Source organism: Fundulus heteroclitus, chromosome 11 (genome assembly GCF_011125445.2).
Source record: "Fundulus heteroclitus isolate FHET01 chromosome 11, MU-UCD_Fhet_4.1, whole genome shotgun sequence".
Taxonomy (NCBI): domain Eukaryota; kingdom Metazoa; phylum Chordata; class Actinopteri; order Cyprinodontiformes; family Fundulidae; genus Fundulus; species Fundulus heteroclitus.
Genome location: NC_046371.1, coordinates 14,706,899 through 14,729,013, shown reverse-complemented (window position 1 = coordinate 14,729,013; position 22,115 = coordinate 14,706,899). Strand labels below are relative to the sequence as shown.

General features: G+C 44.6%; 1 protein-coding gene across 1 annotated transcript; it reads right to left on the bottom strand.

The window, feature by feature from the left end:
- Positions 1–741: 741 nt before the first annotated feature.
- Positions 742–7,320, bottom strand: LOC110367954 (cationic amino acid transporter 3-like). The gene is made up of 11 exons (XM_036142910.1): positions 6,954–7,320; positions 5,663–5,824; positions 5,216–5,396; positions 5,017–5,132; positions 3,837–4,059; positions 3,617–3,756; positions 3,213–3,315; positions 1,735–1,964; positions 1,481–1,647; positions 1,298–1,406; positions 742–1,197 (listed from the first exon to the last, which is right to left on the bottom strand). Exons 1-11 carry the CDS (start codon positions 7,318–7,320, stop codon positions 1,043–1,045), a joined length of 1,953 nt encoding a protein of 650 aa, XP_035998803.1. The 3' UTR covers positions 742–1,042.
- Positions 7,321–22,115: the final 14,795 nt, after the last annotated feature.

Sequence of the window (22,115 nt, the reverse complement as noted above, 5' to 3'; positions counted from 1 at the left end):
GCAAAAAAATCGGAATTGGATCACTTCAGGCTGCAGTGTGAACGTAGCCTTAGTGATCTGACGGTAGTGAACTAACTGGCTCAAAAGATCAATCATTTGGATTTAAACTGGTATTTGCGCTAGTGGCTAAATGGGTCCACCTCAGGAATATAATAACACAAAGACAAACAAAAATGTAACATTGTTCCAGTTTGCTAGCCTGGCCAGCCAGACTGACTGGTGTAAATTAGTCTGGTAAGGCTCCATACTTCCCGGTCTAAAAGAGACCCGGCCCATCAGAGCGCGGGAGGCGGGTCTTTACAATACGTTACTTTAAATGGAATAATTACCCAAAATGCAGCAGGGCTTTTCTCTACCCATAACAGTCAAGATACATACGGAGATTTTTGTTGCTTGGTGCCTTGGAAAATGAAGTACATGAGAGTACACACCATGTATTCTTAGATTTTTTTAAACAAAAGCGGTAAAAGTCGTTGACGGGAGAGTTTGGATGATGGCGTGACATTTTCCGCGGACTCCAAATTACAAAAACAGAGCGCATCACTTCTGTGGTTATCTTACTGGTTCTAACCGGTTAACGCTGACCCTGTCAGTCCCGCCTTATAAATCGGGCTCTATCAGCTTCTTTCCAGACTGATGTACTTACTGATGTAAGTCAGTCTGGCTAGCCAGGCTACCAGTTTGCAGCTTCATGTAACGGAATAAAACACACCTTCATGGGGAGCGTTTCAGCGCTCCTTGTTAGCCAGATCCATTGAAAGCACGTGATACAGGCAGGTAAATGTTCGCCGTGAGCGTGGGCTAAATAAAACCCATGTTAAAAATCTGACGGTCCGGGAACTGGCCCCCGTCACAGCATTTAATAGTCAAGTAGTTAACCAACCTCCGAGTCAGAGGTTAGACGTGTGTGGCGTTTTTTTTTTTTTTCTTGCCTCCTCTCTCCCTTTAAACCCGGGACAGCGTTCCGAGCCACCTACACAGCAGATGGTCAGGAATGGATGCAGACGCTCGGAAATGCGCCTCGGGTCTGAATCAGTCTGTATCAGGGGCTGCCGCCGACCTCTACGTCACTGTCGTCGGGGGCGCCCTTGTAAATCGGGCTTTTGTTCTGCAGCGCCGGCTCGTATTTGCCTGAGGGCGACCCGTTGTTTGCTTCGCTGCTGTTCTTAATACCATAAAGGAAGTAGATGGCGAACCCTGTGAGAAAAGCCAAGACAAAGGAGAATATAATGAGCAAGTTACCCTCATTTGAAGGAATAGAAGGAGGAAACAGATTTGGGTGGGTGTTCAAACGCACCGATAACCATCCAGACCGAGAAGCGGCACCATGTGGCCACGTCCAGCTGCATCATGAGGTAGATGTTGACGAAGACGCTGAACAGGGGCAGCCAGGGAAGCAGGGGGACCTTGAGAGAACAGCGATAGCGTTCAGGAACTGCTACCAGTACAAAAACACGCTCACAGAGAGCAGATATCTTACTTTGAAGGTGAGTGCCTCTTTGCTCTGCGGCTGCCTCCAGATGATGATAACGCAGACGACGCAGAGCAGAGCTAAGATGATACACGGTGTCACAACACCTGCGTGCGCGGACAGCAGCTGCGGCAGACAGTTGGCCAGGATGATGCAGAGAACGGTCATGAGAGCAGCTGTGAAAGCACGGGGAGAGGAAGCAGACTTAGAGCGGTCTGGATGGGACTGGAGCGAACAGGTCGAGTGTTTGGCTGAAGCCTTACAGATAATGGCTGTGGTAGCGTAGACGATGGTGCCGGAGGTTTTAGTGGGGCTGTTTCCGCTCGGACTGAAGAGCAGCTTGGCGGTGAACGCCTCTTTGAGGGGCCTGTCTTCCATCTCCATGCCGTACTCGTCTCCGCTGTCCCCTCCGCTCACGGCCACCTTCTCGCCTTCCACCAGCTCCACCAGCTTCTCCGTCTGACTGGACGAATTCAGGTTGCCGGGCTGATACCTGTGGAGCGAGGGGAAGAGCGGTTATTTTAAACTGTCATTAGAGTGAAAAAAGAAATAAAAATATCTGAATGAGTCCAGAAGAAAAACGGCTTCCGTGCCGTTCCAAAAATGACACCTTTCACAAAGAGAAACTTTAAAATAAAAGAAAAATGAACAGGTTTCATGTGAGACGATCAAAATGTCTAATTGCGACGTGGAAGGAAAATGACGTATGGTTTTTGAAATTATTTATGAATCAAAATCTGAAAAGTGTGTAGTGCATTTGAACTACCGTATTTTCCGGACTATAAGTCACAGTTTTTTTTTAATAGTTTGGCCGAGGCTGCGACTTATACTCTGGAGCGACTTATGTGTGAAATTATTACACATTTTTACCGCTATATCATTACACCTGTTATTTTAACACTAAACCGCAAGAGGGCGCTCTAGGCCTGTGTTGAATCAGACGTAAGCGACGTAGAAGCGGAAGTGCCGCGTCTTCTACCTCCGGAGTTAACGGAGTTATTTGAAAGTGACACCGAGGATGAAGATTTCACTGGATTTTAGTTATTTGGAGTGACACGGGCGCTTTGGTTAACTTCTTCGCATGTTATTTATGCTATAGTTATCTGAATAGCTCTTAATATGTTACGTTAACATACCAGGCACGTTCTCAGTTGTCATGTAGTGTAAGCTAACCGTACAATTATTCAGCCTGTTGCCTCCGTTCTATTTTTATTTAAAATTGCCTTTCAAGATGACATGTCTGTTCTTGATGTTGTATATTATCAAATAAATTTCCCCCAAAAATGCGACTTATACTCCAGTGCGACTTATATATGTTTTTTTCCTTCTATATTATGCATTTTACGGCTAGTGCGACTTGTACTCTGGAGCGACTTATAGTCCGGAAAATACGGTAAATCTTTATCCACATTGTTGCAATTGCTGTGAGTCCATCAGCATTGAACAGAATGTCTGTGGACATTTAATTTTTTCCACACATTTTCAACTGGATTTAGGTCTGGAGTTTCAAGAGACCAGCTTCCGTGTCTCTGCTGAAGAAAAGCATCCCCACGACATGATGCTCCCACCACCGTGGGGATCGGTTGTGTTCGGGATGATGCGGCGTCTGTTCCCCGTCACGCCCAGTGTTTTTCAGACAAGCCAGACTGATTTCACTGGATGTCGTTTGAGTATTGGAGCAAATGGGGCCGAACGCAAATACACACCAAACTTCTCAATTTGAAAAGCAGAAAGTTCTTACCTGAGAATTAGGACGCAAATAGCCACTAATGAATACGCCAGCAGGGTTCCTATGGACATGAGGTCGACCAGGGCTGCCAGATCAAACAGGAAAGCCATCAGAGCTGTGAGGAGGAAACAAGATTTTAGGAAAGCTCGCACTGTAGATGTGAACGTTTAGAGACTTTGAAAACCATCTGAACTGCTAGTCCCCCCCCCCCCCCCCTGTCTGCTTCAGGACCCTGAACTGACAGTCTGACAGACAGGCTGCTTCTAGGGGCTCAGAGCAGGACACAGAAGAGCTGGAGCCTCTATAAGCTATAATTAAACACTCTAACGCAGCAAAATGAACCCTGCTGACTCGCTGCGATGACAAAAATATAGGGAGGAGGACACGCAGCCTACCAACAGGCAGAGAAACGTTACCTGCAACGATGCCGGAAACAATGGTGGCCAGCACGGGGGTCTTTGTGCGAGTGTTTATCTTGGACAGAACCCGGAACAGCAGGCCGTCCTCCGCCATGGCGTAAATAACTCGAGGCATGGGGAACATGGAGCCAAGCAAGCTGAGAGGAGATCAACAGTGAGCACAGCTGCAGAGCTTTGACGCCTCCTGGGCGTTAACATTCGGCTTTCCTTTCCTCACCTGGTGGACAGAGCGCAGAGGGACCCCACGGCCACGATGTATCTGGCCGGCGCCCAGCCCACGTGGCTGAAGGCCTCGGGCAGGGGGCTGTCGGTGTTCAGCTGGTAGTACGGCATCATCATGGTGAGGGCTGCCGACACGCCGAAGTACGCGAAAAAACAGATGAGCAGCGAGGCCACGATGCCGATGGGGATGGAGCGCATGGGGTTCTTGGCTTCTTCGCCTGAGGGAAGAAAACAAAGAAGGGCGGATGAGCTGCGACTCCGGTTTCACTCATGCTGGCGTAAGAATAGTGAACGTGGCCAGAGTTGCTCAACATCTTGAAGAAATACGGAAGTAAAAACTGTTACAATGGCTTCACGGTAAAGGTACACGTGTTATCCAAGCCTCAAACCTGAACATCATTCACTAGCATTTTATGCTAGTGAATTAACAGACAAACACACAATAATGTATCATAATAAAGTAATAGAAAAATTATACGTGGGTTACAAAACTTTTTACAAGGGAACATCTAGTGTGCTCTGATACCCTTAAATCCAGAGCAACAGATTTAGCATACTAAGCAAAACTAAAAAAATCTAACAGTACACACCAGAGATCTGCCATGTGGCATACATTACAGCTGCATGTCACATGTCTTTGCCAGCTTTGCACATCTAGAGATTCTTCTTTGTCCATTCTGCTTTGCAAAAATAGCTGGAGCTCAGTCAGATTTGAGGCAGAGGGGCTTGTGAACACTTCTCAGCCACACTTTTCCCTTCCACTCAACTTTCCAACCATATCCTTTGATATAGTGTTCTGAACTGCCAGCTTCAGAATTTATACAATAGATGAGCTTCACTTTTGAGGTGAATTACAAAATTTTTTTTTTTTAATCGTTTTGTAATTTACTGCGATGCACTTGTGTGTACTACTTTGTGTTGGGCTTTACAATCCTAACAAAACCCCAATAAAATACATAGAAGTATGGGCTTGTAATAGAAAACGTGATTAGTTATAATTAGAACTGCATCAAAGCAGCTAACACTAATTGTGCAATTATCACTGCCATTTCTATGCAGCAGTCTTCTTTCACAGTGAAATGTGATCATATTTGACAGACACTTCAGATCAGGCCGTGGTCAAACGGGCATTCGTGTTGCTCTATTTGTACCGTGGAAATCTCAAAAATACTCACTTGTTGTGGCAATGCAGTCAAAGCCCACAAAGGCGTAGAAGCAGGTGGCAGCACCAGATAAGATTCCAGCGAGCCCGAACGGAGCAAAACCACCTTCCCCAAATTCTTTCTCAATTCTGAGGGGAGAGAGAGAGAAAAACATTTAGAACTCAAAACACAAACTAGAAGTACTTTTTTGCCAACAGGGTCCGATACTTACTGTCCTTGGCTGACGTTGGTGCCGTTCCTGTACTCCAGGTAGTCGTCTTTCACGAGGTGCCAGTTGTCCACGTCGCCCTTGACGAAGCCGGATATGATGACGAACCCCAGCACCACCAGATTGATGCCCGTGAAGATTTTGTTCACCAACGCGGACTCGCTCACGCCGAAGGCCAGGAGCCCTGAGCGAGGCAAGAGATTCACATTCAGGATCAGTGACTGCGCGTGCTGTTGCGTGGGCAGATATGTTCCGAGAAGCCATCGCTCGGCAACAGCAATCCTCTGATTAGATTTCCCAAACACTGCTGCTGGCATGTGACATTAGCTGAGACTGGTGTGACAAACTGTTCTGGCGGACTCCTAATAAGGCCTCTTTGGCTGCATAACCGAGCAGCAGGGTTTTCGTGCCCTTCCGCTTAAAAAACTTTCGAGCTCTCGGCAAACTTACCGGTTAGCAGCAGGACTAGGATCAGGGCGAACAGGTCCGGGTACTCTGCTAGCACTTTTCCAGGCACTTTCATTGCCATGGAGGCCTTAAAGAAGCTGGATATTTTCTGCTCGACCAGGTTGTCAAAGGTGGAGCTCCAGGCCCTGGCCACGCTGGCCGTACCTAGGAGGAGACAGAATGCAAATGAGCCGCGGGATCGGCTTGGCATGGTAGGAGATCGTCTCAAAAAAGCTAAATACCATCAAAATTTTTATTCATTTCACGAGTTCAGTTGAAAGAGTGGATGCTATTTAGATTTAGTACATACAGAGTGATGCATTTCAAGTAATATAATTTTTCTATTTTAACAATCATCCCTTGCAGCTAAGGAAAACCCAAAATTCAGTTTCTCAGGAATTTTCTAATTTATCTAAGCTGTACATCCTCTATCTCTTTTATGTTCCTCCTCCCGTCACGTTTTTCCTTCCACTAAATTTTCCACGGACACACACTGTGAACCGCCGGGTGAAGGGTGTCGATGACTGCCGGACAACGGACAAGTCAGCGGTATTTCCCACGATTCTGCCAAAACGCAACACATCTATAGTTGTAACCTTTTTCCATTGGTCAGCCAGTCATTGTCACCCTCCACAAGCAGAGCGGGCATCAAAAGGTCATTAACTAACTAAGGTGGTTTCCTACAGAGAGCAGCACCCGAACATATCACTGGAAAGTGAAGTGGAAGGAAACTGTGCTGCGGAAAAAGGTAAAACCTTATTTTTATTGATCTGGTGTAATATGTAAATTTTCTTTGTAAGCCGGATTTGGAGTTTTTTCTGAACTGCGAGCCATAACCACTGAAATTAAACAGAAAAAAACACAGCTGAAATTAATTCCAAAAAAAGTTAAAAACAAAGCAACTGGACTTGTTTGTCGTAGTTGAAGACGTTTCGCTTCCTCTCCGGGAAGCTTTCTCAATTCAAAAAGTCTGGAGTAATGTGGAGTAACAAGCTTTATACTACTGTCCAAACACCGCTCCCTGGCTTTTTGAATTGAGAAAGCTTCCTGGAGAGGAAGCGAAACGTCTTCAACTACGACAAACAAGTCCAGTTGCTTTGTTTTTTTACTTTTTTTGGAATGACCATGACCTGGATGACTGAGAATCTTCACCAGCTGAAATGAATCACTATGTGTACTAAATCATATGAGCTTGATCTTTGTGAACTGGTGAGATGCATTAACGTTTTGATGGCGTTCTAATTAACCGACATCTCCCTGTTCCTCAGTGATTCCACCTAAAACTGCAGCTCACCGATGACGTAGGAGAGGATGAGGTTCCAGCCTGTTATGAAGGCCCATATTTCCCCCACCGTCACGTAGCTGTAGAGGTACGCGGAGCCCGTCTTGGGGACGCGGGCGCCGAACTCGGCGTAGCACAGGCCGGCCAGCATGGAGGACAGCGCGGCGATGAGGAAGCAGAGGACGATGGCCGGCCCCGCCTTCTCCCTGGCGACCTCGCCCGCCAGGACGTAGACGCCGGCGCCCAGCGTGGAGCCCACCCCCAGGGCGACCAGGTCCAGGGTGGACAGGCAGCGGGCGAACTGGGTCTCCTCGTTGGAGAAGTCCAGCGGCCGACGGCGCAGCAGGTTCTTGCCGAAGCTGGACAGCATTTTGGCCATGCTTGCTCCTTGATTAAGTGTGGCTGCGGGAAAAGGCGATTCTAGCGTAGGCGGGGGGGTGTGAGAGGCGCTGCTTAGACACGACACCTGCCAAGCGCTTCGGAGCGGGGCAGCTACGGAACAAGCGGGGCTAACAAGAGGCGCTGGGATGCTGCTGGTCCTCCGGTGCGTGCCGGGTCTCTTCGGCGGGAGTTGCTGGAGTACACGGAGCGGGCGGCGGCGGCGGCGGCGGGGATGGCGGGTCGTCCACGGTATTTGGAAGCAGCAAGATTAGGACCTGTGAGAAAAACAGAACGAGAACACAAGGACTCAAAACAGGGCCTGCCATTCAGGGGCTGCCAAAGCTCTGCTCGGATTTAAACGGAGATTACGGCATTCTTCTCGTTTCTACGACAGGAAAACCGGGGCAGATCAGGAGAGGCGCAGAACGCATCAGCTCTGGCAGAAGGATTGGGTTACAAGGACGTCGCTCTGTGCTGCCCTCGTCTAACGATTCAGCTTTCTATGCACTAAAACACGTTCTGTTTCAACATATATCGCACTGTTAGATAAAAAAAAAAAGCGGTCTTAAGTTTTTTAAAAAAAAAGTATTCACACCCCTAGAGCCTGTATGAGAAGGTGGAAATGGTCACACCTTCTCACACAGGGAAGGAGAAGCTGATCAGAGTTAGTAGGGAAGTGAGGGGGTGACTGCGAGAGGCACATTTATCTGGTGGAATGAGATTCTGTCAAGACAAATATATCTCTTTCCCAGACGACTGAGCTATGCTGCAAAGGAGACGGAGCAGGAACGTCTGCATCTGTGTGAGCAAATGTGGCAGAGGCGAGCTCCAAAGGAGTTAAGCCCGTCACTTTGGGTGAGAGGGCGACTCTGGAAGAAAGCATTATAAACATTTCAGATACTGACTTGGATATGGAGTGAAAATTCTGCATCTCCACTATATCTAGATTTCCACTTAGTTATGTCCATCTGTTAAAGGTTTGTTAAAAAGAAGAAGAAGAAGAAAAAGAAAACTCCCCCCTCCTGACACGAGAACCTGTATCCATTACACGTTACACAACTTCCAGGAATCCAGCCATCTTTCTACCTTTTCGCAGCTCAGTGTACGATCACGGGATCCCAGTGGGGGCGCACGGAGACCTCGTGAAGACAAAAGGAGACCCGGTACAATCCTGCCAGGCTTGATTAAAAACTTTCCCCCCCCCCTTTTTTTTTTTTTTTGTTGCTTTAACAAATAAACCGCCCGTACGACACGCCCGAGGGCAAACAAAAGAAACGCCTCGCCTGAGCCCGCACCGCTCCCTGGCTGTGAGGCCCGGGCAGACCGCCGCTGGCTCCCTGTTGATGTAAGAGCCTGGGAACGGCTGTGAGGAGGCGATGGGGTTCGAATCGAGCTTATGTCAACAAGACAGAGGTGGGGAGGACAGCGTGAACCGGCAACGCGATAAGGTGAACCTGCGGCAGCGGGGAAAACACTGAGAGAGTTCAATACACTCAGGAGACCTGCGGGAAAGTTTCAGAAGCCCGCAACTGGCTTTAAAGGGACAGAGACGCTTTCTACGTCACTTCTGCTAGAGTAAACATTAATGATTAGATCGGTTTGTGGAAAGACGCGATCGGTGCGCCACAGTCCAAGGACATTCAGAGGAGTCCAGCTGGAGGGAGCAGACTCAAGGTTACCGCGCTGTCGTACGGACCAGGAAAAGCACACAGACGCATTTCGGAGTTACGCACAAACCCTAATGTAAACCACCAAACAATAAAGGTGTGTAAGCTTTATGTGCGCACAGGCTCACACACACACACCCTTCCAAGAAGCCGCGCCTGACCCAGCATCTACGACACTGAAACCGGTCCTGCAACATTCCTGCAGCCAGTTCAGGTGTAAAAGCTCCGACTTCGCATGAGTAAGGATGCCGGCGCTGGTACGCGTTAATTCTGGTTGAATTTAGTCCGGCTGGGGAGAGTTGCCTCCACCCTGACCTGCTCACAGCGACAGAGAGAAAGTTTGCTTAAAAAAAAAAGCTTGTGGGTGTTGGGACGAGCGCGTTGATGGCAGGAAGCGCAGATCCCACTTCTGTCTCGGTGCGTTGTGTTACTCTGCTGTGGGAGATCACGCGGAGGCATGCGTGCGCGGCGACAACAATGTGACCAACGTGCAAAGAGCGGACATGTAACTCCTGCGTGGAACGCCGAGGACAGCCGCCGGTTGATCTGTTCTGCAAAATGCAACAGTATTCGGAGGTGAAAAAGAAGCTAAATTATCAGAGAGAGCAAACAAACTTGCTTATGACCGTTTGATTCGATTCTCCAAACAACCGACCTTTTGTTCTGCAGAACAATAACAACAACGTGTCTGAGATTAGAGTAACAGTCAACAGAACTGAAAGTTAAAAACTAATTCTTAGGGAGTCGAGGCTTTATTGTACGACCAGAACAAATCGTTCTTTACCGGACTGCCTCTCGTGCCCTGCAGAAGAATTCACGCCCGACGTTTCTACGCAGGAAACGCTTGAGAGCGATGCTGAAACATGGTGGCGGCAGCATCATGCTACCTTTCTGACTTAAAGTAGTAAAAATGCACCTTTTTAGAAGGTCTAAAAAGCACAATGATCTACGCCGGATAGCATGGCTGCAACAGGGCCTCAATGGGAAACCCTTCAAGGGGTCTGAGTGATGTGAAAGAACGTCCTTTTCAGCATCTGTGGACTCTGAGAGGGTTTCAGAAGCAGTCCTGCACCCTGTCTGAGGCCTTTAAAGCGGTGACACCTGATTCCTTCGCATATCAGCCCAATCGGTCACTTTGCTCTTCAGCCGGCGAAGAGGAGACGCGAAACCTTAACCCAGCAGCACAGACCGGACCGTCTTGTGGACACGGTGTGGACAAAGTCTGCAGTCTACAAAATAAAAAAAAAAAAAACTTTTTGCCCGGAGAAGAATCAGAATCAGAATCAAGTTTAATCGCCAAGTAGGTTTGCACTTACAAGGAATTTGAATTGGTATTGATGGTGCAGACAAAAAAATAAGAATACAGTAAAATAAGAAGTAAAAGGATATATATATGGAAGCTGAGGATGTGTTTTCTCACCGGTTGAGTTTAGTGCCACAACATGGCGTGCAACCCAAAAAGCTCCCAAGTTCGTTTTAAGCAGAAGGTCCGATTTAAAAAAGACAGGAGTCTACCTTTGGCCCCCTTTAGAGCGCAGGATATGAGCTCGCACGATGTTTCAGTACAGACGACGCTCTATTAATAACCCCCCCAACAACAACAAAACCAGCGATTAATCAAAGACCGTCTGGCCCGACCAGATCAAAGGAGAATATCCTGCCCCGTACCGTTTAGGATTGGGAGAAATAAAAAGACAAACACTGGGAAACAATGAAGCCAAAGCAACACGGCGGAACTGCGCCGCCGCCACAATAAACACGCGTCCCTCTGAAGACGCTGGGAAACGGGTGCTGGGTGGAAATGCTTCCACTTCCAGCGGCATTTATCCACTCGCACACCAGGAGCCGAGATCCGAGGGGCGTCGGCGTTGTGCTAATAAACACACATTAACAAACTACCCGGCCCCCCGGCTGGCTGTGACCCGCTCGCAGGGGGTTCACCCAACGCCACGGAGGTGCTTGAGTACACCGAGGGGCGCCTCGGATATCTACTCAGCTCTTTTTTTTCTTCTTCTTTATATAACAGTAGAGCCGACCCAGAGGGGTCATGATGGGTCTCATTAAACGAGCCATCGCCGCGGCCTCGATCACGTCGGCACGACTCTAATCTCTTCCTTGTGCTTTTCACGAGGGTGTCCGGTGTGTTCGGGTCAGAGACTCCACCGGCCCACACACGTTTTAGGGAGAGAGCTGTTATAAAACGACCAAAACTTTACAGGGAAAGTAAATATTCTGTATGATCACGCGGTTCTGTGTTTACACCAGCCGGGTCGCTGCTGTACTCCGTCCCTCACCAAGAAGACTCAAAGAAAGGCTCTTTATGCCAGTCGGAGCGGTAACCCGTCGACTCGGGCCAACCGCGCTCCGGTTCAAACAGGCTTCGCTGCAGCTGCTGCCACGCACTGCGCAGTAAGAGGATTATTCAGGGGGGCTAACAAACCTGCTAACCTCCTTAGAAGATGTTTCTGCGCCACGCTCTAGCCCCAATAACACCTGGCTGTGTTTTGACGGCAGCCTCCGACGATGACGCCGCCCGCCGTTTGTGGTTACAGACCTGGGCAGGAAGAAGGCTGTTCCACAGCGGCAAAAAAGAAAAAAAAAAATATAGAAAACAGAACAGTGACGGGTGGCAAACCTTGCTTCTTACAGGGCTCTCAGAAGAGAGATTAAAAAAGAAGAAGTTCCAAACAACGCCTCGGTTGTAATTGGCTCAACGTGTGTCAAGCTGCGCGTGTGTTTGAATACACGCTAGAGGGAAACGCTCTATAGGGCGTGAATCTGAGTAACTATTCACCCATCAAGTACGACCACAGGTTCCGGTACGGTAGAGCGTGCCTGGAAACAAACAAATGCTCTGGGCCCAGAATTTTTCTAAGTAGGACAAAGCAGCCAGATTAGCTGGGTTTGTTTGGCCCGAGTCGGATGGCTGTCGCTTTGCCAAGCTTGATTTGTTCTGAGTTGTTTGTTTGTTTGTTTGTGTGTGTGTGTGTTGGGGGGGGGGGGTCCTTTTGGGCATGACTGTCTTGTGAATCAGTGCGTCTAAATGTTAAATATCAAATAAAGCTCAGATCAGGAAGGACGGACTCCCCAGAGTCAAGACAGAAAGACATCAACATCGAAACCACTACGCTCCTGATGTGTGTCATCAAAAGCACCACGGTGCAAACTGTGGTGCAGTTTGCACCAGTAAAAGAGACACTTGTCTCTAGATGTGATAGCCAAACAACACCCATACCCCAGCAGGGTATAACATGGTTTGAGGTTCTTAGAAAGCTCGAACCATGTTTTTTTTTTTGTTTTTTTAGATTCCAAAGACGGAGGTGGAGACTTTTTCCCAGACAAATGAAGCATAGAGTACTGCCAGACTGCCCCTCCCCAACGTGTTGCTGCGCCCTGCTGGTCAGCTGGCTGAAATATGGTTACTAGACTTCTCCCTTGCCTAATTTCGAAATTATGAATGACAGAAATTATTTTTAAAAACTTGCTTTTATTTCAATCTTCCCATCCGGCAGGTTGACCTGAATTGATAGCAATACACCACAAAAAGTGTCCCACTGGGTATTTAACACAAAGCATAATAACAATGCAAGCTGTTACCGCAACAATTTCCCCCCTTCGGGACAGATACGGTGAAAAGTTTCACGGAAGCCCCGGGAGTGCATTAGCAAAAAAAGAAAAAAGAAAAGCAAAGAAAAAGATATCCAGCCCAATATTGTAGATTTCTATTGCAAAGTTTTTCGTAAAGATGCGGCAAAACTGTTTTTATTCTACTGAAGATGATCACAGTGTGAAAATCTCATGGCACCGTGTGCTATCTGGAGGACCCACCAGCTGCACAAAAGGAACATGACGTAGATTAGACTGCAAGAAAGAACACGGACCAGAAGGAGCGAATGTGACCGGGAAGTCATTTAGTGTGCAGGTATGTTGGGGGGAAAAAAAAACTATGACATTAAAACTTCTTTATGACAGCAAGAAGATTAAAGCTAAAAAAAATAAAGAGATGGTCCTGGTCCTTCTAAAACTCCTGTGCAACCCGACTGAGAGAAATAATGTATGTTTTATTAACCAAAACCTACACAAAAGACCCCAACAAAGCCCCCCCCCGGAGGACTTTTGTTCCTGTATCTGTGGAAAAGGCCGACCGCTGAGACTGAACCGGCCGACCTCTCAGATCACCTGGCAGGACACTGCAGCTTGTGCCAAGAGCCGCTCTCTCCTGTGTAATGGAATGTGACAAACGGAGAACCTGCTCGCTTTCCCATGAGCAACACCGGCTCCGGGACCCGAGAGCGGCGGCATTAAGCCCGCGTAGCATTAGACAGGATAAAGCGGGCCGTTTGGCACGTCGTCGCCACATCTCAGATGCCAAGGTGAGGCTGCTAAGCTGCAGCGCAGCGTGAAGAGAAAGCCCGGGACAATCTGACTAAACAGAGGAACTCTTCTAATGAAACTTTAAGGCCCACGAATAAAATAAATAAATAAGTTAAAAAAAACTGAACTTTGTGAAGTGTAATATCAGAAAATACATAATATTCATTGCTGTAACCGGGCGTGCTCTCCCCTCCCCCACCTGTTGCTTTAAACAAGGCCATATTTGACTATAAAAACATTTATTTTCACGAGAAGGCAAAAGAAGAGGACGGTTTCTTTGAGCTGTGCCTCCCACAGTACAAAGGCTTCAATTTGTCATAAATATTTACACCGGTCAAAAGTCAAATGGATAACTTTACTCGCAAAAAAAAAAAAAAAGGATCATTTTAAAAACTATTTTAGGTTTTTAATGCATCCATTCCATTTGTGAAAACCCAAAAACGATCACCTGCTGCAGAAGGATGCAGCAGGAGGTGCACCATCTGAGCAAAAAAAAAAAAAAAGAAGAAAAAAAAGAGAAAACCACCACTGGTTGGCACGCTACGAGTGGCAAGTCTCCCACGCAGCAGACAGCCCGGCTCCATCACACTTAATGTCAGCTCGTTCTGCCCGCGTTACCGCTAGAAAGATATTATGTGCGACCTTTTTTTGCTTCAATCTGTGCGTGAAAATAACAAATACATGTAATAGATAACGCGGATATTAATGTAATAATTGACATGTTACAACGGTTTTTGCAGCAGTGGGAATAATGGTTGCATTTTTGCTTTGAAGAGATTATGGTTTATATTTATGTTTAAAACTTTTAAAAAAATCTGTCATTTAGGGATGATTTGGATCACCGGCAAAAGTGTTTGTTGCAGATGGAGACACTTCTTTTTTTCTTCTTAATTATGGCAAAGTTATTACAGAGAAGTTAACATCTTTTAAAAAAAATAAGTACAAATTAAGCTATTTGTCTTTTAGTGACAACAATAAGCTTTTAAAAGAAAGACCGACCCACATCATGTTCTTATTGATGAGAATCAACTTTTTGTCTAATTATTATTAATTTGTGGCCAAAAGAATTTGCAAACAGGAGGACCATCTTTTAATAAGACAAATGCACAAAACCCATTTTCAAGGTCTGGATTTTCAACATTTTACACGGTCTACTTTCCTTCAGCCAATCCAAATTATTTGTTTAATAAAAAAAAACTATTCCATGTGCATACTTTGTAGAGCAAGAAAAAAAAACTATTGCAATACATTTTTTATTCATTATTAATATTATCATACGTTTTGGCCGTCGGGTACTTTTGCCTTGACAATTTCAACCCACGTGATGAAAAGTTTGGACACCTCCTTGCTCCAAGTGGGATGACAACCAAGCTATACCTAAATGTACCTGCGGTTTAATTTAGCACACTTTAACAATATACTAATAAAATATGCTAATTTAACTTCCAGCATCAAAGCTAATCTCAAATATGTAATACAACCGTAGTGATGCAACTAAGGCGGTTGGAGCTTTAGACGTGGTAGCATCACTAATACTACGCTTTATTGTGTTTGTTTGTTTTTTAGCACCGCTTAATTGTAAATAGGTCGATGAAAACGCATGACACGTCAAGGCACGCACGCTGCAGGTATGCCCGCTCCTTCACAACTCCCACACCATGCCACCTGACCTTCAAGTGCAGCAGGTTTAAATTACAACAGGGCAAAGTCACATTAATAAAAACGCCCTTACTGTATACAATGTGGCGGCTTCTGGCCGGTGCTGATACACCATAAGCAGACACGGGAACACCCTTCAACACAGGCGGCCTGTCGGCGGCTGCCCAGGAGAAGACAACCCGCAAAGTCGAGCCGCGCACGACTTGCCAGCGGATGAAGACAACAGAAACCCTGATATTAAATAACAGGTCGAGGATCTGCGGGCGCGAGCTGCGTCCAAAAACGCGCCGCGCGATGCTCACCTGCTAGCAAAGCGGTGCGTCGGCTAATAGCTACGTGGCTCGTCTCTCCATGTGCTGAATGATGTAGTTGCGTTCAGGTGCAACCGACTGCCAGCGCCTGTTGGCTTCATGGTGAAGAAATAAAACGCGGCATGGACGGCTACCCCTTTTTCCTGACGTCCATGTGTCCGTTTCAAAGACAAACATTTTAAGACGTTAAAAAGCAAACGTTCCAGCGACACTAACCGTTAAAAGCAAACGTTCCAGCGACTCTAACCGTTTTTTATTATTATTATTTGGTGGGGGGGGTACTTGAAAGCAACTCGGGGGAGTCATCCTTGTGTTTATGCTTGTTGAAGTGGGTAGTAGCCGCACGACGCGTTAAACACCTAAAAGCGAAGCAACGACTCAAAGCTTGAGGGGATAACCACAACAGTCGTCGGTGTGTGTGTGTGTGTTTTTTAAAAGAGGAAACTATTTGAGCGGTTTCTCCACAACGGTCAATTCACCCATTAAGTTTTCAAGGTTCTGCTCTCTGGTTTTCCATTACGCGCTGCCGGGACGTCAGCTGATTCAACGCTCGAATGACAAATTAAGCCGATTTTACCGAGCGTTAACCAACGCGAATTAACTCGCTACGACAGTAACGTTTTTATTTAACGCTCGCGCACACACAACGCGTGCAAATGAGGATGGAGAACGTTGTGTCCTTTACGCCAGGAGCGCAGATACAACATACCAGGAGGATTGCATCAGTCGTGTACTACTAAAGTACACTCTACAACTAAAAGCGGGGATTAAAACAAACGCGTCATCTGAATACCGCTCAGGTTTAAACAAAACATCTACATATATGTGGAAGAAAATAAAACAATAACAGTACCTTTTACTGTCTTCTGGAGTGTAATAGTGGAAGGGCGGAGACGGACGGGAAGCAGCGAAGTCTGTGGTGTCTGATGAAATATCCCGCCCGGTTGAGAGTGCCGAGGGTTACTACGGCTTGGAGGGCTGACGCAAGAGGAAGGCGGAGATTTTCCACACATGAATGGGACACAACGTATCGGGGGAGCTGGAGTACAATAATCAATACAGAGGAGAGCTCCGGGAACGAAAACGAACACCAACATGTGTATTTCGTAGGATTTAGATGATGGAAAACGTGCTCAACGTGCGTGTTTTTTTTTTGTTTTTTTTTTTGCTGAATAGCAGCAGCTACGCTAAACACGCGTCGCCCCTTTAACTGCACGCGCTTCTTTTGTTCCACAGATTCAGAGGAAGAGATGTGGACCACAGGTTTCCAACATTTGTTTCCTGTTTGGATGTACTCTGTGACCTAAGCATATACTGTAGTGCAGGATCAGTGCTATTAGATTATGGCAAGCCGTTTTAACATAAATTCGGTTTCGTCTGACTATCCGTAATTACATTCCAGATATCTTAAAACGCATTTTGACTAGACAAAACTACATTTTGACTATCCGGAATGGTAATTTAAGATATCTTTATTTACATTCTGACTAGGAAGAATAATAATTCAAGATATCTTCAATTACATTTTGACTAGTCAAAATCCCTTTCAAGATATCTCAAATTACGTCACCGGATTCGTCATTGAAAGCGTCACACATCCGTAGACGTAATTTAAGATATCTCGAACGTAATTATGACTAGTCAGAATTACAATTTAAGATATCTGAAATAAGACATTGCGTGTAAGCCCTTATTGGCTGTAAGCTGCCCAAAGCTGCCTGAACATTCAATGGCGCTGGCTTGTTTTCTGACAAATTGTAAGAAAATGCCACAATATAGAAAGAGCTTTTTAAGTATGGGATATGCAGAGAGGGCGAAAATAGTATACTTGAAGAATGCTTAAGAAATTTGCAAAGAATTTCGGATTTACTTGCTGCCGACGCACACAATGCACTGAAAAACGGCTAGCTGAAAGCGCTACTGTCGACTCATGTCCAAGCTGGAAATAAGGAATATTCCTCAGCCCGGGCCAGTTCTGTTAATAACCAGATGCAGTTTTTATACTGTGGTAAAGCATCTGCCTCTTGGGAATTATGGTAAAGCCAGCTAGCTCTTGATTTTCACATGCGAGACGGCACAAAGCATTACAGCACCCTCCTTTAGCTTCTCTGAAAACAAAAGCGCACGCCTCCGGTTCCTGTTGTGATGACATATGGCAAGCCGTTTCGTAATTCAAGATATCAGTAACGTCATTTTGACTAGTCAGAATGTCAATTTAAGATATCTTAAATGGAAAAGCTGAATAATTCAAGATATCTCTAATTCATTTAGAGATATCTTAAAGGAATTTTGACTAGTCAAAATTACAATTCAAGATATCTTAAAAGGAATTTTGACTAGTCAAAATTACAATTCAAGATATCTTAAATTTATTTTTTACTAGTCCAAAACTGCATTTCGCCTATCCAAAAATTACATTTAAGATATCTTGAATTATGGTGGCATTTGAGATATCTTTAATTAGAATTATGACTAGTCAAAACTCAATTTAAGATATCTTGAATTGTAATTTTGACTAGTCGTAATTTAATTGTAGATATCTGAAATGGGTATTTCAGATAGTCAGTAATTCATTCGAGATATCTTGAATTGACGTCTCCATACAACTCAATGGAAAATCTGATGTCATTTCGACTAGTCAGAATGTAATTAGAGATATCTCGAATAGGTATTTTGACTAGTCAAAATACAATTAGAGATATCTTAAATTGCTAAAACGTCTAGTCATAAAACAATTTGAGATATCTCGAACGTAAGGGCGGTAAAACCGAATTTATGTTAAAACGGCTTGCCATAATTAGATGCTTTTCTCTGCATTTTGGATCTCGTGCGGCTCATTATTTGAAGCTAATCACAGAATCCTGTGGCTGTTATCACAGGAGTGTCCAGACTGTTCGTCACGTGGGCCAAAGTGACGGGATTTTTATTTCTTCCTGCTTCACAAAATGAGCGTGCGATGTTTTAGTTAAACAAAGCAGTCCATTTATTTTAGATTATTTGTTTATTCATTTATTTGGAAAGGGGTGTAATAAACAATTTTAGATCCGAAGCCTAATAATGGTTTTGCACAATTGCAAGATATTCATCCCGTTAGCAAACTATTTTGGGTTTGATTAAAAAAAAGTGAATTTGTTTGGGCTGTCCTCAGCAATAAGAGAAGGATTTGGATCAGTCTTACACTAGCTAAATTTAATAAATGGATTAAAACCAGATTTTGGTGCACCAACGTCTGCTTCTTCAGTTACAAAAAGATTTGAACTTGTCTATAATAATTTTGCCCCAATTAGAAATAAAAAAGCAGCCATCTGCAATGACCACTTGTGCTAGTGGACCAAATCATTCTGTCTTCAGACACCCCTGTTATATACAGTAACCTCCGAATGTCATCACACCATTTAACTTTTTATTAAATTTAATTAATATACAACCATACATTTCAGTTTACCTTAATTAGGATTTCATCATATAGACTAACACAAAGTAGCACATCACTTTGAAAAAAATAAAATAAATATTACATGGCTTTCAAAATGGAACAAAATTATGCCTACATGCAAGACTGTGGCAGAACACTACATCTTCTTACATCATGTAAACATGTGATGGCAGCATCATGCTGTTGGAACCTTTATGAAAACTAGCTGTTTTCCTGCATAACAGCGAGTGGGAATGCCTAATCTGCAGAATGATTTGAACAAAAGATGCAGAACATCCATGCAGAAGAGAAAAATTAGCTGAAAACATTGACAATCAGAGTTTTGAAGAATTGAAAAACTTGAAATATTTGAAAAAATTTGAAGGAATTGAAAAATTTGAAGAATTAGAAACAATAAGAAGAATTGGAAAAATTGAAGAATTTGAAGAAAGTTGCATTGATTTCAATGGGAGCAGGCAAAAAAATTGCACAAAAGTGAAATATTTTAAAATGTATAAAAGTTAGAATAATGATGAGATTTAGCGGGAACGAGCTGAACGTTTTGATTCCAAAAAATTTTAAATCCGTTGAAGTATGCGGGAGTAGTTAGACGCCGACGGAATAATAATAATAATAATAATAATAATAATAATAATAATAATAATAATAATAATTAATAAAGAAAAACAGGAAAACAATAAGTGAGAATGCTGTATAAGCAGTCTCACTGATAAAAATGACAACATGCGTCAGCCCCCTTCGGTCTGATGCCCCTATATAAAAATTTATTGCATTCAACAGGAACACAAAAGGACAGACACTGGATCTGTATGTAACTTAATCTTAGCATAAATTAAACATTGCTATGTTTGGGAAAAAAAAAAAACACTGCACATCACCCTGCACACACACTACCCTTAAGGCCCAGTTCCAGCACCTCGTATTGGCCGCACACCGCACGGCTCCGCTCTCTTAGTGCTTCTGGAGCAGTTTTTTCAAGGCCAGCCCGGGTTCCTCCAGGCCTGCTGAACAGTAGTAACCTGACTCTCGCCAGATGGATGTAGTTCCACATGACTCCACACATACATCTGGGATTGTTCCATTGGAGATGTGTTTCAGAAGGAGAAGGGCCTTATCAAAAATCCTTGCATATGATTGGATAAACCACTTGTCTTGTGCAGCCGGGGAGTCGGCGCCAGATTTACCCTATAGAGATCATTTTTACTGTGGTTAAAAATCCTTACTGTTTAGCGCAGCTAAAGCCACCCCAAGGAGCGTTTACCTCTTCCAGGCATTTCTAGGCCGGTCGAATCACAAAACGGCTGAAGATAAACCGAGTAGGGAGGAGCCGAGTCAGGAGAGCCAAACCGAGTCGGGTCAGTGGGACTGCCCCTTTAGAGTCACATGGTGGTGGCAGCATCATGCTGTGGGGATGTAAGTTTTAAGCAGCAACAGAGAAGCTGGTCAGAGTCAATTGGAAGATGCATGGAGTTAAAGGAGAAGATCTGTCTCTGGTTGCAAAAAAATTGAGACTGGGACCGCGGCGAACATGGAAAACAGGAGCTGGCAACACTTGGTAACTGTTGTCCACAGACTCTCCTTTCAGTCTTACTGAGCTGAAACTATTTAGCAAATAAGAATAGGCAAAAAATGTCTTTCTTAGACTCGCAAAGCTGGTAAAAATACACCCAGAATAGCCTAGCAGCGGTTATTTTTGTAAAAGGTGTTTCCCCTTAGCTTAGAGAAATTAAAATGTATCGCTTAGATTTTTACTTGCAACAAATTGTGAAAACTATACATTCTGTTTCTCCAACTTTACATTTATGCACTGTTGTTTGAAGTTTTAAAAAATAACTCATGTAATTATTTTTTTATACAACAAGAGGGAAAAGAACTTGATTAATTGGATTTAGTAAAATAAAAAAGATTTTATTTTTGAGCAACATTGCTCCATCCTATTACTTTTAACTCGCTTTCATTAATCTTTGTGCGTCTTTGGCGGCAGCTATCTTCAGTAATATACGCCCTAAAACTGTAACAAACCGGTTTTTCTGCTGCTGCGATATAGCTACATATTCCTTCACGATTCTCAAACAGGTAACTCTGGGGCCCTTGTTTCTTAAAGCAAGTCCCTGATCCAACTATTCTAACCTTTTCAATTTGCTATGGTACGCTGTCTAAACAGATTTCGCCCGCCCCTGTCGCCTTTCTTTGCCGACAGCTCCATCGCATTTATTTTATTTGCTTATTTCAAATCACACCTAATTTAACCAGAGGTAGTGTTAAATCATGGATTTTAATTGTTAAAGCTCTTATCTTTGTCTCCCAACCTCCGTTCGCTGTCCAGCGGTACTATAGTAACACGCTCGTCTCGCCCTTGTCCATGCTCAGTCACGCCGCTTTGGGTTGGCTCTTTCAATTTACTTCCACTTTATCAAGCTGACTCCCAGCAAACGCAGCCGGCCTCAATGGGTGCCCACCAGGCCCCGGCGTTAGAATGCCAAACACAACATGGCCTATCTCTGCTCTGGCTCTCTGTACCCACCTGTCTGCCCCCGTCATTACTCAGGACAAGGCATCACATCAAAGCTGGCTGTTTTATAGGTCGCCGTATCTCACGTGGGAACGTCACGGTTCCCTATTAACCCAACGTGTAACGCCTCATTCTTTTTGTCTTAACCAACAAATGCATTCAATCAGGCGTTTAAAAAAAAACGTTTACACGCCAATGTTTGCACTTCCGTCAATTATTTCCTCATTCCTCCCTACGTAATTAGTTGTGTGTAATTAAAGTCAGAGCTGGGGATTTGAATCTCCTGCAGGTCAAGATCTGTATCACAAGATATTCCTGGGCAGCTTTAATCCACCTGTGGCCAGAATTTCCTCCACTGGTAAGCTCTGCGTTTCCTGAAGGTCAAGGCACGGCAGGGGAGAGATTAGCTTATTTAAGATAAAATCCGGCGGGACTGAAATGCAGGGCGGCGAATAGACATTACGCAAATATATTCTGGTGGGAAAGTGAACAGAAAAGATGAAGTGCAGTCATTTCTCTTTAGGGTGAAAGAGGAAAACAGCCTTTTGGGACATCTGGTTATTTTAACCCCTACATTGTAACAAAAGTGGCAACTATAAACTGGACATGCAGGAGGTGAAATAAATCTGATACACTGCAAAAATGGAACTAAAAATAAGTAAAATGTTCTTAAAATGAGTGTATTTGTCCTTGATTTGAGCAGGTAAATAAAATGATTTGCCAATGGAATAAGATTTTTGCACTTAAAATGGGAACAACTCATCTCCATCCATCTTATTTTCAATGCAGGATTCTAAGTATCTTATTTTATAAGGGGTTAAAATTCTCATTCCT